A 17,248-nucleotide genomic window follows, 5' to 3' on the forward strand; every position below is an offset into this window, starting at 1 on the left:
AGAGTGCCGGAAAATAAGGCCCTCAGGTTGGAAGGCACCCAAAATGCGACTGGGGAAGAGCTGCCTCCTCAAAGTAGAGTTGACCGTGATGATGCGAATGGAGTAGAGCCCGTGGGAGAAAAGTCTGCGGGACCTTCATTTGCAGATGGGGCGCAACTCAAAATGAAGAGAAACAGCTGTAAATATCCATTAATAATCTGAATCTAGACTGTACGACATATGAATCTAGGAGGTTGAACTGCCGACCTTGAGGTTCAAACCGACTGACTATATAGTCTAGTGCATTGGATGTTCCCCAGTCTAATAATGCCCTGAGGATGTATCTGTTCTTGAAGAATCTATCCAGAGAGGATTGTATCCACTATTTCAGAGTTTTCCAGTCTCTGGTATACAGTGGCCTGACAGACTTTTATTGTGTTTATTTGCAGATGTTCGAACACAAGCCATGTACCAGATGATGGATCAAGGCTTTGTAGGTCTGATTTTTTCCTGTTTCATAGAAGATAAGAACACAAAGGTATTGTATTTCTTAACATACACACCAGAGGTTTTAATATGTGTCAGTTCAAATAATAAGAACACAGCTGTTTACCGTTGTAGGTATGTCTTTTGTCAAAAATATCAAGAGTGGCCTGTCAGTTAGTACATTTGTAAAGTTCTTCATAAAGGAGCCTTGGTGTAGCACTGTGGGACAAGTGCTCGGCCACAAAGTCATTTTGAGCCTCCAGGTCAGCAGTTCAAACTCACCAGCTTCCCCTCGGAAACCCTATACAGGGTCGCTATGGGTCAGAACCAACTCGACAGCACTTAACAGCATTCTTCATAAAATTGCTCGTTTCTAGAAACATAAAGCCCATTGTTTGAACTTTTTACTTTATTTCAGAAGCTTTTGCCGTGGGCATCATAAATGTGATATCATCATGAGTGAGCAGTGTGAATGTCTATCAACTGTCTGAGGGTACAATCTCTCTTTCAGACTGGGCTTTCTTTGGGTTTTAGGTTGTTGTTGTTGTTGTTAAGTGCCATTGAGTCGATTCTGACCCATAGCGACCCTGTACAGGGTTTCCGAGGGTGTAAATCTTTACGGGAGTAGAAAGCTTCATCTTTTTCCCGCGAAGCGGCTGGTAGTTTCAAACCGCTGACCTTATAAGGTTCGCAGCCCGATTCGTAACCACGACTCTACTAAATTACAAGAGGATTCCTTTGTGTGACATTTGTTTTGTTTTGTTTTGTTTTGTTTTGCCGCCTTCCTCTTGCTAGACTGGCCGGGTGCTCTACACTTGCTTCCAATCCATACAAGCCCAAAAGAGCTCAGAGTAAGTATGACAGAGAAGTAGGTACAGATTGGTGAGCTTATCTCCGGGGAATTGACTGATTTTGATTTTGATTTCATTGTCTTTCTCTCTACACAGTCCAGTTAGCAGCTTAGACGCTGGGGAGCCCATTGTTATCATCTTCACCACAGCCCCGCCCTGCATCTCCTTTCCTCTTCCTTCCTTGGGGGAATTGTCAAACAGGACTGAGCTTGCAGAGGATTTACAGATTTCTATCGATTCTTGTCTTTGTTATGCCAGAGACTAGATTTCAGAATGAAAGTATCTCATTCCATGCTTTTGTGGACCAGTTTCCTCATTTTAATTCAATTCAGTTCAACCTGAATTAGCAAATCATGACTCAGTGCCCACTGGGAGTCAAGCATCTACCACATGGTTGACACCAAGGATGAACAGATAAAAAGCATGTTTGTTGTGTTAAATTTTCTATTATATTTATTCATTTGTTATTATAGCATTGTTTGAAATAGCAAAGATTTGGAGGGAAAAAAGAAACCCTTAGATATTTAAATGTACACAGAATTGATTAAATAAATTGTGATGCATTCACATTATAATGAAATCTTATACAGCAGAACAAATAACCTGTAAGGGAGCCCTAGTAATGCAGGCATACCTTCAACGGGTATTGGTAAAGCATAAAAACCAGGTACAAGAACTGTGTGCTGTGTGCAGTACGTTACCATCTGGAAGCGAAATCTAGGCATGCATACCTCTGCAGATGTCTTTGTAAATGCACTGGATCATTGGAAGGGAACACGTTGGTCGCCTCTGCAGAGAAGAACTGGGTATTGGGGGGGGGGAGGGGGTAAAGGGTAAAGGAGAGGGAGACTTCTCATTGCATCCTCTTCAAAGCTTTAAAATGTGGAACCAGGCAACATTTATAGTCCGAGAAATAAAACTCAATGAGCGGTGTCACTCTGCAGAAGGAAACACTGATTGTCCCTCAAGTTTTGTTCTCTTGGTGTTTGCTTTGATATCTCTACCTGTTTTTCTCATTATTGATTGGTTTTCCTGCTCTCACAAAGTAGAAGTTCGCTTACTTTACTATTCCATCGCCGTTGTTTCCCAGTGCAGCTACATTACAATGATTTGTTCTCCTTTTGGTTACTTTTCTAACCGTAAATCAAGTTTACCCCATTATTTATTCTCTCAGCAATAGACAACAGTAGCTGTTGGGGCTGCTCATGCATAGTCAAACACCTCGAGGAGTCTGGTGCCTTGATTCGGAGGCTTAGGGTCAGGGTTTCAAGGAGCATCTGGGTTAATTTGTCTAATACATGTTTAGTGTTCTACCTTTCAGTTTACTGCATAGCCCCTAGCGTCTTAAAGACTTGAGAATGTCATCCAAGGCACAACAATTGATCTCTCTGTGCAAGAGCAACACAGGAAGGAGAATCGGGACCAGGAAGGAAATATGGAAGGCGAGGCACATTGGCTCTGTGAACAACTGCCACCTTTGCCAGGAGACCAGAAGAACTGAACGGTGCCCACTTACCTTTACTGGAGGCACTCGCTTGTCTATGCCAAGAAATTTGGTCAACCGATTGGAAGAGATCCATGTTTATGCCCAATCCAAAGAGAAGTGACCCCACAGAAGGTGGAAATCATTGAATAGTATCATTAATATCACATGCAAGTAAGATTCAAAAGAGGATATCATTGTTGATGTCAAGTGGCTCTTGACTGAAAGCAGAGAATACCAGAAAAGATGTTTACTTGTGCTTTATTGCCTATGCAAAAGTTTTTGATTGTGTGGATCATAACAAATTATGGATAACATTGTGAAGAATGGGTATTCCAGAACACTTAATTCTGTTAATGAGGAACCTGTACATAGATCAAGAAGCAGTTACTACAACAGACAAGGGGATACTGAATGGTTTAAAATCAGAGAATATGTGTGCCTATGGCTGCTTGTGAGTTTGATTCTCCTTCCTTCTTGCGAAGCCAGAAGTCACACATAGCCTCCCATTGTTGTAATGGAAAAAAATTCCTTGCACAACATTCCTAGTCTTTTTCTCACCAATGCAGTTTTCCATTTCCTTAAAATTTGTTACTAATAAACCTGGAGATTGTCCTCTGTTCTTCCAAAAAATACTTCAATCCTGCAGAGCCTCTGCATTACATAAGATCATGGGTGGAATCCTGATCCCCATCCAGAATCTTCTGAGGTGGGAAATTTCCACTTGAAAGGACAAGCAGCAGACCAGCCTGGAGTGGCTAGAAGACTAGAAGATACTTGAAAGAAAGACTGACAGGAAAAATAACAATGACGGCAGTCCGACTGATTACTACAAGAACAAGTTAAGTTGTTCGCCCTGGAAACATCAAGGCAAGTGGTCAAATCCCCTCAGGGCAAACCCCCTTCCAAGACTAAGACTCAAAGGGAATACACGAGCAGACATGCACTCTGATTGGTGACTAAGTTGGTCACTGATAAGGGGAACTGAGGGAAAACAGCAATGAAGCTATGAGCTAAGCCCTACAACGTTCAACAGACACCTGTGAACCCGGGTGGAGACGTAGTTGGCCAGCAGTGTGGCAAAACCTGGGGACTCTTGGGCCCAGAGTCAGTGACATAGCCACAGACGACTAGAGTGGAGAGTGAAGCATCCAGCTGATACGAAGAGAGGGCATATGCACAAGAACACCCACACTTGCAGATAATACCCACTTGACCTGACTTCAATGACTAGATGAACAGAGCTCAACTAGAAGAAGAAAGAAGAGGAAAAATAAAAAAAGAGTCATCTGATAAAATTTGATGAACTTGACCTACACCTATGGATGTAGTAGCTCAAAAGAGGGAACAAATCTTTATAGCAAGGATCATTCCCACCCCATCCATACACAGAGTAGACAGGGATGGGCCACTTGGACATTGGCTACCCAAAATGGTGGGGAGGAGGAGGGGAGCTACAAAGGCAAGAAGAAGTGACTGGCTTACAAGCTTTCAAGAGGAAACCTAGATCCCGAGGGCACAGAGGAAGAAGGTAGAATCTCCACTGGGTGGTATCCAGTCTGTCTGGGCGGGGTTAATGAAAGGAAATGCGGATGGGTCTCTTGTGATACGATAGTGAATAATTGTTATCAGGACTGATTGTGAGGGTTGGAAATGTAAAGGCAGACATTTTGTAGCAAAAGGAGGGGAGTGGTTGACTTTGCAGTCTAGGTTCAGAGGTCCCTGGGACCATCAAGGGAGAGGAGTGGAGAGCAGGACCCTACCCAGAGAAGCAGTGACACCAGAGATGGAGGCAGAGATGATGACGTGGAGAGATGGAGCAGCTGGGGACTTTAGACCCAGAGAGGTACAGGGGCTCTGTGCTGATGATTGGGGGGCAGGCTTGCAGGGTATACCCTTTGATGGTTTGATGATGCATGGAGGGGATTGTAACCATGGCAATGAAACAATATACAGTAGGATGAATGTAAAGCTAATATTCTCCCATGTAAACTATCACATAATCCACAATTAAAAATAAAACCAAAAAACACCTCTACGTAAAGAAATCAAAATTATCAGATGAATACTGTAGCTGAAAAGCACAATAATGAAAATGAAGTATTTACTCGAGGAATTGAGCAGCAGTAGAAGAAAGAATCAGCCAACTCGAAGACAGGTCAATTGATATTACCCAGTCTGAAAACAAACAGCACAAGTCCTGAACGGAGCTGAAGAGACCTGTGCCACACCATCACTACTGGCCTAACGAAAGCCCTAGAGGGAGAGGACAGAGGAGAACATGAATATTTGAAATAGTAATGGCTAAAAATGCCCCAGATTGTTGTGAGACGAATGTACAAATCCAAGCAATTTAAAGAAGAAATGGGATAAGTTTAAACAAGAGCGATTCTCTCTTGGATAAATGAAGCGTAGCCATGGGTATTCCAGGGCTCTACGATGTCGCCAGGGCCTAGGCTCCTATCTTTCTGTGTCACCGTCTTGGCATATGGTTTCCACCTGAAGGTCCCCTCATGGTCCCCGAGACTTCTGGAGCTCCAGCCAGAACATCCTCATTGAGGGTCACAAGAAACAGGAAAGGTAGGAGGGCAAAAAGGGACCTTTCCCAGAGAAGTCAATTTCCAGTCACTCTGTTTCAAAATAATTTCAGATTTGTAGAAAAGTTTCAAGAATAGTACAAAGGATTACTGTATGATGTTGTTGTGAAGCGCCGTCAATTCGGTTCTGACTTATAGCGACCTTTATAGGGTTTCCAACAAGCAGTTAGTGGATTTGAACCATCAACCCTAACCCATATTCCCCAATGTTAAGCCATTACTAGATTTTCAGCTCAAGGTTGATGGGTGTCTTCATTGTGCAGCTATCAACCTTTTATTCATGGTTTCTGTTATTGGAGCCCTGGTATAGCACTGTAGGATAAGCACTGGCCTACAAGGTTGGTTTGAACCTGAAGGTGGTGATTCAAGGTCACCAGCTGCCCCTAGGAGCCCTTATACAAAGGTTACTACGAGTCAGAAGCTACTCAACGGCACACGGCAACAACTTTCTTTTGATTGTTGTTAATTTGCTAATGAAAGTATTTAAAAATTTTTAACCTTTTTGTGTTCTTAGATTTCAAGTGGAGTTCTTAAAGTGGTTGGCATGTGATTGGACTTGTTGTATTTTGGGGGTGTTAGCAGTAAGGAGTTAAGGAGCTCTGGTAGCGTAGTGGTTACGAATCAGGCTGCCGACCTCAAGGTCAGCAGTACGAAACTACCAGCTGTTCTGTGGGAGAAAGATGAGGCTTTCTGCTCCTGTAAAGATTTACAGCCTCGGAAACCCTATGCAGGGTCACTATGAGTGGGAACCGACTCCATGGCGCATCTCCCCCTCACCCCCACCCCCAGGAGTAAGGAGTTAGGGTTAGGACTCTAGCTCGGTCTTCGGTTAGTGTTAGGGGGAGGGCTTGGGCTCACACTAGGGCTAGGAGTAAGGCTTGGTCTAGTTTTAGGGTTGCTGCTAACTACTGTCTTTGGTTCCCTGTATGTCTTTGACTTTGAATACTTCCGTATCTGGGTTGCTTTCTGGGTGATGCTGTCATTCATGTATGTTAGTCGCGGGTTGTTGTTCGCTGGTATCGGCTCTCTATCCGAAGAATTTCCTTTAGTGTCTTTTGTAAGGTTGGTCTGGTTTTTGTACATTTAAAATTTTTCTGTTTCTTTGCAAATGTCCTCATTTTGCCACCGTATTTGATGGGCAGTTTTGGTGAGGATATGATTCTTGCTTGGACATTCTTTCAGAGCTTTTGATGTGCCTGTGCCTCCCGTTGTCTTCTTACCTGCATGGTTTCAGAGCGTAGTCTTATTAGCTCTCCTAGGTAGGTAACTTTGTGTTTCCCAAGCTGCTCTCAGGATGCTTTCCTTGTCTTTGCTTTTGAAAAATTTGATTATAATATGTCTTGGTGATTTTCTCTTGGGGTCTGTCCCCTGGACTTTGAACCACAAGGTCCATAGTTCAAGCCCAGCAGCTGCTCCATGGGAGAAAGATGTGGGTTTCTACTCCTGTGAAGACGTAAAACCTTAGAAACACCATACAAGGTCGCTATGCATCAGAACCAACTCAGCAGCACTTAACAACAGTAATTGTCTTTCGCTATCTTCTCACCTTTCATGATATTAGGGGAGTTTTCTTCCAGCAATTCTTAGGCAGTTTCGCTTTGAATTTTTGTCCCTTCCTATTCTGGAGTTCTAGTCACACATAAGTTATTCCTCTTGATAGTGTCCCATATAAATCTTCGACTTTCTTTGGATTCTTTCATTCCTCTTTTTCTGATTGTTTCTGTGTTGTTGTTGTTAAGTGCCATTGAGTTGACTCTAATGACTCAGAGAGACCTGGGGTAGGGTTTCCGAGGACAGACTGGTGAGTTGGAACCTCCAACCTTGTGGTTCAAACTGACCTTGAGTTCGAATGCTTTTCCTACAATATCACTCCAGGACTCTAGCAGCTGAATATTGAGAAATTTGTCTTCAAGCTCACTAATTTGGTCTTCCTCCATTGATTGAATTCTACTTCATTGCCCTTTCAGTGTATTTTCTCTGAATTCCTAGTATTAATCATCTGGCTTTCATTAGAAACCATACAAAAACAGAAGTTATTCTGTTTTTGTATGGCTTCTAAGTTTTCATTTTTTTTTTTTTTTATCAGTTTTTCTAGTGTTTTCCTGGATTCTTCCTAAGTTTGTTCTGTATTCTCCCCATGTGTTTCTGGATCTTTCTCTCAATTCTTTGAAGGTACCTAAATATCATTCTGTAAATTCCTTATCCAATAGTTGTGATGGAATTTCTGGTATTATCCTTTCTGACTCTGTATTCGGGTTACTTGGTTGAGATGCTATGTCTTCTTTCTTAGTTTAAGCTGAAATGGTTTTCTCCATGACACTGTGGGGTCATTGTATTTATAGTTCATCGATGATTGTACGTTGTATGTGTTAGAGACTGGAAGGAGGAGTACAGTTCTCGCTTTGCTGTTATGTAGCTTAGTTCAGGGCAGGTTTCTGGGCGCTCAGAAGCAGGCAGAACCGAGGCTGAGCAGGAGAGGGTGCCTCTGGCTGCTGGGTTGACAAGGGCAGGAACTAGACATGTCCCCAGCTGCCAGGAGGACACGGAACAAGGGAGAACCACAACCTTCTTGCCACCAGCCTCTTGCTGTGTCCTGTTCCTGGTCAGCTTCCCCTTCCCGTCGACACTCAGTCGGCCTCTGGGTCCTAGCCTCTGAAGCGCAGGGCTCCAGGACCACCATCTGCACCTGTTGCATCTGTTGCACTTGGTCTCCCTGTGCTTGTTGCAGATTGTCTGCTCAGTGCATCCGAAGTCGGGCTGGCAGTTTTGTTTTTTTTTTTTTTAAAAACTACTGTCTGATAACCTCTGACTAATACTTGGCCGATTTATTCCCCTAACATTTCATATGATTATGAGTGAGGTTGAGATAAAGCTTCACCTTGCTGTTTGTCTCATTGGACTTTTGTTTGCCTTTGCCTCATTGTGATTTTATGGTTCCTTTTTACCTCCTGTTGTTCTTGGTTGTTACGTTAGTAGTTACTGTAGTATTTATAGCCGGAACTGTGACATTAGCATGGTTGACATTTTGGATAATTGGCATGAGTGGCTTCCACCAACTAGATGCCAACTCGCACCTCCTCAGCTATGCCAACCAGCAGCATCTCCAGACTGTGGAAGCTGCCCCTTGCAGCACAGAAGCTGGAAATCACTGGTTTACACTGCAGATCTTTTACTTACAGGTTTTGTATTTACCCACGTAGGTACCGTTGCCAGCACCTGCCATTTCTTGCTTTACAGCTGGCATCCTTTTCTTTCTTCTCTGAGGAAATTGTATACTCGTTCCTGTCGTGGCAATTTCTTCTTTCACCTTTTGTATGTCTGACAAAGTTTTTACTTCACTTCCATTTTTGAAAGGTGATTTTCACTGAGTAAAGAATTTGAAGTTAAAAAGTGATTGGCCTAACGTAGTCCCCAAAGATAATATTCTATAGCCTACTTTGCTGAGGAGCAATTCGAGTCTTAAAAGCTGGTGAGCAGCCATCTATTGGTCTCTTCCTGTCCAGAGCAAAGAAGAGTGAAGAAGATCAAAGACTCCAGAACCCGTCCAAAGGACTGACTAATGGACCACATGAGCTGACGAGTCTGCAAGCGGGGGAGCGGACACAGGAGGAGGTCCTGGGTAGAGTGTGAGGAAATGTGGAACAAAACTCACCGTCCTAACAAAGAGCACTCTCGTCCTAGAGACTGGTCAAACCCTGGAGGCTCTAGACTCACTCCTGTAGCTCAACTTCCTGTCAGGTGAACAGTAATAGCAGGGAGTCCTGGGGTGTGAAAGTTGGACAGTGAGCAAGGAAGATCACAGAAGAATTGATCCTTCTGAGTTCCGGTGTTAGAGTGGAACATTGAAAGTACCATGGCCTGCTAGAAGGACAAACCAATCTGCATTGGAAGGAATATAACCAGAATGCTCCTTGGAAGCCAGGACGTGAGAGACTTCATCTCGTATGTCACGCCTATTGTCAGAAGGGACCAGTCACTGGTAAAGGCTATCATGCTAGGTAAAGTAGAGGGTCAGCGAAAAAGAAGAAACCGTCAAGCAGATGGCCTGGCGCAGTGACTGGGAGGATGGTTCAGGACCCGCCACCTAACAACAACAAGGAGCCTTCCATTGTAGAAGTCATTCATTTCCGGGCTTACTGTTTCTGTTTATGACAAGTCTTCTGATATCACCGCTAATCCCTATGAGAGTATTAGGCTATTTCATCAGCTATTAATTCCGTTGTTGATAGAGTTTTTGCCTCTTTATCATTCTTTTTTTTGTACATTTTTGATTTTCTGCTGGCCTTTGTGTGGTTGTGATTTCTGTGTTCAGTGAGCCATTTTCAGTGATGGTGGGAGGATAGGATGTGCCTACCTGCCATTAGTGCCCACAGTCACTGCTCTTAAGCTGCCAATCAGTCCTGTCCTGTACTCCTTCATCTCTGATTTCTGTAGCCAATTTAACTCCATTGGCTTTGTGCCTGTTTACTTGTCAACTCCACTCGTGTCCTTCTCCTGGTTAGCTGTTGGAAACTTTGGTCGATTCCAACTCAGAGCAACCCGGCCCTGCCCCACCCTCCCAGGTGTTCTTAGTTTGAAGCCATTGTCGCTGCCACTGTGCCAATCCCTCCATCCCGCTGAGGGGCTTCCTCTTTTCCAGAGACTGGTCCCTCCTGACAGCACAACCCAAGTGCTCTTTTCTTTTTAAAAAAAGCTTGTAGTGTGAGTTGAGGGATAGTTTACATGGAAGAAAATCCGTTTTACGCTCATCATTTCATTGCAATGATTATAGTCTCCTCTGTGCATCATCATCCAACAGTATTTGCTTATATTCCCTCTTTTTTTTGGGGGGGTGGTGGTGGTGTACACAAAAAAACCCTCAGGAATATATGATCATTTAAACAACCAAAGAACATATTCTGCAAGCCTGCCTCCTGGCCGCCAGTACTCAGTCTTTCTCTTTCTATGAATCTAGAATCCTCAACTGCTCACTCTTTCCATGTCCCCATCTCTGCATTCATCTCTGGTGTCGCTGCCGCTCTGGATAGGGTCCCGCATTCCACTCGTGCTCTTCTCCCTTGATGGTCCTCGGGTCCTCTGTTCCTGGACTGTAAGATTAACTACTCCCCACCTTTGTTACAAAACTTCTACCTTTACAGTTGTGACAGTCGCAATTAATCGTGATAACAATTACTCACTATTGAATGAATCATAAGAATCTTATCCCCATCTCTTTTCACCAGACCCATCTAGACAAGATGACAACTATTCAGTGGGGACTCTTTCTTCCCCCCCACCCCATACTCTCCTTTGAAACCTTGTAAGCCAGTCACTTCGTGCCTTTATTGCCCCCTCATTTTAGGTAACCAATGTCTAAGTGGCCAGTCCCTATCAACCCTGTATACAGAGGGGATAGCATTGCTATTTGATGTCCAAAGTCCCCTTGGACTCTGACCATCCTCACCTCTTCCGAGACAGATTTGCCTATTCTTCTGGGTAGTCCATGGTACTTTCAGGATTCTTCTCCAACACCAGAATTCAAGTTGATCATTTCTTCCATAATTTTCCTTACTCATCGTCTGACTTTCACAAGCTTAATGAGGTGATATGGTCAGGCACACCTTAGTCCTCACACTGACCACATGGTTGTTCTTGAACGCTTTACAAAGGTCTTGTGAAGCAGATACGCCTAATGCAATAATATGTCGTTGGATTAAATTAACTGCTGCTTCCATGAGCACTGATTGTAGACCGAAGTACAATGGAGTCTTTGGCAACTTCAATCTTTTCTCCATTTCTCATGACATTTCTTTTTATTGACGTGTAATCTATACTGAAGGTTGTACTCTTTTATCTTCATCAGTAAGTATTGTAAGTTCTCGTCACTTCCAGCAAGTAAAGTTGTGCCATCTGCATATCACTGGTTGTTGATGAGTCTTCCTCCAAAACCGATGCCACGTTCTTTTTCATATAATTCAGATTCTCTCATTATTTGCTCAGCATGCAGAATGAATAAGTATGATGAAAGAATACAACCCTAGTGCACATCTTTCCTGATGTGAAACTGGTCAGTGTTCCCTTGGTCTGTGTACAGGCTCATGTGCACATTCTTCCTGGTGTAAACCACGATTCGTTATCATACACACAGTCAAAAGCCTTTGTGTAGTCAATAAAGCACAAGTAAACAGCTTTCTGGTTGGCTCTGCTTTCCGCCAAGATCTATGTGATGTCAACAACGATATCCCTAGCTCCACATCCTTTCTGACTATATACCACTGCAGCCATTTTTGAATGATCTTCATCAAAATTTTTCTTCCATGTGGTAGTAATGACATTGTCCAGTACTCTCTGTTGAAGTGCCACCTGAAAGCCTGGGTAAAGTTGACTGGGATCTCTCCACTTTGAATTCATGGTACAGTGGTTTCAACGTTGAGCTGCTAACTGAAGGGTTAGCAGTTTGAACCTACCAGCTGTTCGTTTCATGAAAGAAAAGATCTGACAGTCTAGGGAACCCTAGTTCCATGCTGTTCTATAAGATTATTTTGCATCAGAATTGGTTTGACAGCGCATAATAACAGCTCTATAAACCTTTGGAAAGCTTGACGCAACTTCCCAGCCTCTCAGCTTCCTTCTCTCGAGTCAGCAGGTGTTTTCCATGATAAAATTGTTCCTAAACAACAGGCTTATCTCTTTGAATTTTCTTCCTCTTCCAGATCTTAGCCCCACAATTTTCCCTAGCTTTCTAGTACCTTTCAAGACTGCTGTCTTAATTAGCCCATCTCTTCTAGTTGCTCTCCACAGTAGGATTCGTTTTAACCACCTAATCAGAAATTCACAAAAGCAAAAGTCTGCCATAAACTTTGGGTCTCTACCTACCTAGGCCTTTGCACTGTAGGTTTGAGTAAGCTGCCAAATGCTCCACCTAGTCTCTTTTGGAATTTATGAAGATGTGTGTTCAAACCCAGTGTACAATTGGAACGATTTCTACTCGTGTGCCTAACAAACTCCATGGTAACCAGCTAGTAGCTTCAGCTTCTTCGTCAGGGCTTTAGTCACTGGGTGTTGCTTTACAAGGCTTTCGGAAAACTCTTGGATGAATTCCTCCTTGAGAATCTGGATGTTGGGAGGTGGGGATGGGAGAGGGGATGCTGGTCACTGCCCATCATTTGTGTTCTGTCTAGGTTGTGGTATGGGGGCCAGCCACCTGCAGGTGAGGAAGTGACAGGGCTGAGGCTAGATCTTATACTGCTTTACAACTGTGCGCCTATGGGTCCATGTACCTGGATACGCCACTGAGCCCACTGTTATTTAGAGTGTCAGTGTGTTTGGGATGGTGGGCCTCAGTAACAATCGTATCTGTTTCTCTACTCTAGCATGAAAATACAAGTCTTTGTGAATTTCTTACCCATTTCCCCCTCAGGGGAGAAAATAGGAGTAAGTGAGGGCTGCTGGTGAACTCAGAGCTAGAGTAAGTGAGTCATCCCATCTCCACAGTGAACGTGACGGCATCATTGAAAAGTCTTGTAACGGTATATTCCGGACTGAAACCGGCATTAGTTAGCTATTTCCTGTGTCCTGAGAGGAGGAGGCATAAGGACCTCCAGTTCCCAAGGCCTCTGCAACTAGTAGGCTTCCAATGTTCTCCCCAGATCAACCCCAGTATGAATCTGGAGGGTGAGCTACAAAAATACGTTTTAGGAGTGCTTAATCTATGAAGTGAGATGCTTCCTTACCAAGGTTTCCATTAGAACCATCGAGAGCTTCTGAGTATGATAACTGACCTGACCTTTCAGGTATGAGAGAATGGAAATTCCAATCCATGTGGTCCCTCACGTTGCCATTGGGAAGGTGTGCCTGGAATCCGCAGTTACCTTGCCCAAGATCCTGTGCCACGAGGAGCAAGATGCATACAGGAGGGTCCACAGGTAGAGAACCTTTCTCCTCTCTCCTCTCCTTCCTCCTCATGACCTAAACTGCCCTTTTACTTTGAGCAGTTCAACTGCTCTACCTTCGTTTTTCCCCTGTCTATGAGAAGGCTTTAGAGTAGTCTCCAGTCATAACGTTCTAACATTTGTTCCTCTCCCATTAATACCTTGGATCCTGCAAGGGCAAAGACACTTTTGGGGGACTATGAAAATAAACAACATCTTAGTAGCCCTGGTGCCAAGAAATGGGTTTGTGCATTAACAGATGCCCAATAAATGTACATGGTGTGAGGGCTTCACGAGACACAGTCATTTCAAAATGATCATGTGCCTCTTGAATTTTTGAATACGAAACCACACCTCCAAAACCCTTACGTATTTAACAGCATGGGAATTTAAGCCACACGTAGCCATCGTTTTGTTATAGCCCAGGACTGGTTTGTTTGCCACTAACCTCAACTGTTTTGTCCCTTTAGCCTTACACATCTGGATTCAGTCACCAAGATCCATAACGGCTCAGGTAAGGATTGTTCTGGAGTGTCGGTACTAACCCCTGGAATACTCAGCGGACAGAAGCAAATTACTAGTCTTGAGTTGGCTTTCCCAACAGCTTGGCCATTGATCCTGCTCCCAACTTTTGCTTTGTGTTCTATGGACCCTTTAACACAGGAAGAAGTTAGATGAGCTTTATGATCTTACGCATTTTCAATCACCAGCTCTCAGGGATGGGGAAGGGCCCTTACTTGTCCTGTTTGCTAATTCCCATGGTGCGGTGTCTCTACCATGGCTGATGTCATGATAACTTGACGTCAACCAGCTTACAAACTTCCTGAAATTCTACCATTCTTCTCTTATAAGCTGTATGAGTTGCCACCGGCACACCACTATTAGCCTAGTATATTGCGGGTTGAAAGATACGAATAGCTTGGTAAATAGGTAGATTTGTGTTGTGAAGTGCTGTCGAGTCGGTTCTGACCCACAGCGACCCTGTATAGGGTTTCCAAGGAGCAGCTGGTGAGCTTGAACCTTGCAGTTCAAACAACTTTGCAGTCTGATGCATTAGCACACAGCACCACACCAGGACTCCCAGATAGGTAGATAGACAAGTAAAAAAGAGAGTGCAATAAATATAGAAGGAATTTCTCTATAAGACCAAGGGGCATGAAGCTTAATATAGTCTACAGATATACTTCCAGGGAGCAACTAGTAGGTTTGAACTGCCAATTTTGCAGTTAGCAGCCCACTGCTTACCCTACAGTAACACACCGGGCATGTATGTATGTGTATATATATTTGTTGTTGTAAAGTGCCGTAGAGTCGATTCCGACCCATAGCGACCCTGTATAGGGTTTCCAAGGAACAGCAGGTGAGATTATATACACACACACACACACACACACACACATATATATGTATATGTTGTTGTTAGGTGCCATTGAGTCGGTACCGACCCATAGAGACCTTACACACAGCAGAACGAAACACTGCCCGATCCTGGGCCAACCTCACTACTGATGCCATGCTTGAGCCCATTGATGCTGCCACTTGGCCAGTCCATCTCACCGGGGGTCTTCCTCTTTTCCTCTGACCCTCCACCTTACCAAACATGATATCCTTCTCCAGTGACTGGTCCCTCCTGACAATATGTCCGAAGTAGGAGAGACGAAGTTTGGCCATCTTGGCTTCCAAGGTGCACTCTGGCTGCACTTCATACATATATACACAATATCAAATGACTTTTCTCCAACACACATACTCACCCACCTACACCACGTATGTGGCTCCCCCTGACTCTAGACCATGCTGTGCAGTCTGCCCCAGCTACTGGCAAAGTCACCAGTGAAGAAGGGGAAGCTCTCAAGTGTCACTGACAGTTACTTTGAGAAGTAAAAGAGATGGTTTGGTTTATCTATTCCATCATTTCTGTCTGGGGTGACATATTCATGTGTCACCAGACTTGCCACACTCACTGGAAAAGCATGGTAATAGCTCCAAAGTGGACAAGTCCACCAGTGGAACGGAATAGCATTCAGATATGGACCTGTGTAGATTCGAGAATTTACGTTTGACAAACATATTAGTTCAGATCAATGGGAAAATGAATTCTTCACTAAATAAAGCTGGGCTGGTTTCCTTGGTTTTTTAGTTTATTCGTTCACTAAAAAGCATATGCCACTGAGTACTTAACTAAAGAGACTGTTGAACCTTTGTAGACTTCTTTTCTTCTGCTCCATTTGGGGAAAAATGTCTATTCCTACTACACATTTCCCACATAAGAAAACACCAGCTCTGTTGGAATTTCCACCATTAAATGGGGTGTAAGCACTTTGGAAAAGAGTTTGGCAATTGCAATGACCAAATGTCCCACCAGTTTCTCTCCTAAGTATTTCTTCTAGAGAAATGGAAAGAAAGCTATATTCACACAGAAAGCTGTAAATGACTGTTCATAGCAGCAGCATCCATAGTAGCCAAAAGCTAGAAACAACCCAAGGGATGATGTAAGGGGCTTTCTAAAACTTGTGGGAAAGTGGGTTTAAAGATAGTGGAAGTTTTCCAAGAACTTTTTGAGGCCCCCGCGTGACTCCATACAACAAACACTGGACTGGCTAGTCAAGCCCGCCACCGCTCTGTGGGAGAAAGAAGAGGTTTCTGCTCCCGAGACTGGGTAAAGCCTCGGAAACCCTACGCAGGTCGCTGTGAGTCTGAAGCAACTCAACGGCACTTAATGACAATACATATTCATAAGGAACCCCAGTGGCGTAGTGTGTTACATGTTGGACTGCTAACCACAAGGTCAGCAGTTTGAATCCATGAGCTGCTCTGCAGGAGAAGGATGAGGCTTTCTTCGTAAAGATCTGCAGCCTCAGAAACCCTACACAGGGTCTCTGTGAGTTGGACAGCGAGAAGGTACACAACAACATAGTCGACTGTTCCATTTCCATGCAAAACAAATCTGTGGGGCTGGGAGTGTGTCAGCAGCTGCCTCGGGCCAGGAGTGGAAGCGCATTGACTGCAAAGACGATTGCAGAGGGAACTTTTGGGGGTGATGGAAGGTTGTGTATATCTTAATGGATATATACATCTGCTTACGTTTATCAAAACTTAAACTGGGGGCATCTTAAGGTTAAGTGATCATAAGAAGCAGACATCAAAGAAAACACTGATGGGTTTTACTAAATAAACATTAGATTTTTATAGACCCCTTCCAGAAAAATCAAGTTGTTAATAATCTTTAAAAGTTAACCTTTGGAGGCAGGGCTTGATGGCGGCTAGGGTGGAAGTGCAGTGAAGTTCACCATCAGCAATACCACAGAATACCAGGCAAAGCAGACCCAGGGCAGAGCCCCAAAACTCAGAACCACAGAACTAGGAATATTTTAAAAGTTTGAAAGTTTATAGATACTGGAACTTGAAGCTGAAGGAAGAAATCGCGTACTTTTGAATCTACCGGGCACGGAGTCCCGGAGCCGACATCTTGGACGAGACCAAACGGGAGCAGAAACACCACAGAAAAATGCCATGAGAACCTTGGAGCAAAGGTGGACAATGCACTTTGTGGGTTTTGCTTTGTTCTGATTTTCTTTTGGCATCTGGTCATTTGCCCCCCCCCATTGTTTGCGCACCTCCATTCCGGTGACTATAGGGGGTGCCTGAGCTAGTGGACACCCCTCCACCCTCACCACTGGTGGGTTCTGCCACGCATGCGCACAGATCCTCAGCCAAAGAGCAAGCCCTGAAGGTTTTTGTTTTTTTTTTTTAAATACGGGAAAGGTCAAGACAGGGCTGTAGAGAGGGAAAGAAAGTTTAAAAACAAAACAGGTCAAAACTTAAAGCCTGTGAGGTATAGCAAAACAACCAACAGTGGCATCTTGAAATCTCAGCCAGCTTTGAAAGCAAGAAGCTGAAGAAACGACATTCAAGTCATACTCATATTAGGCTACAGATTTT

At 43.9% G+C, this 17,248-nt stretch overlaps 1 protein-coding gene across 2 annotated transcripts in view; it reads left to right on the top strand.

Moving 5' to 3' along the window:
- The window catches only part of BRCC3 (BRCA1/BRCA2-containing complex, subunit 3), a 52,904-nt gene that overhangs the window by 13,608 nt on the left and 22,048 nt on the right, over positions 1-17,248 (top strand). Inside the window, exons 6-10 of one of the 2 annotated variants that reach the window (XM_006876840.1) lie at positions 429-517; positions 1,261-1,316; positions 5,305-5,379; positions 13,169-13,300; positions 13,777-13,820. In XM_006876840.1, coding sequence (XP_006876902.1) covers positions 429-517; positions 1,261-1,316; positions 5,305-5,379; positions 13,169-13,300; positions 13,777-13,820 — 396 coding nt within the window. The remainder of the gene's footprint in view (positions 1-428; positions 518-1,260; positions 1,317-5,304; positions 5,380-13,168; positions 13,301-13,776; positions 13,821-17,248) is intronic. The other variant, XM_006876841.1, reaches the window with a different exon arrangement.

This window comes from Chrysochloris asiatica, unplaced genomic scaffold (genome assembly GCF_000296735.1).
Source record: "Chrysochloris asiatica unplaced genomic scaffold, ChrAsi1.0 scaffold00419, whole genome shotgun sequence".
Taxonomy (NCBI): domain Eukaryota; kingdom Metazoa; phylum Chordata; class Mammalia; order Afrosoricida; family Chrysochloridae; genus Chrysochloris; species Chrysochloris asiatica.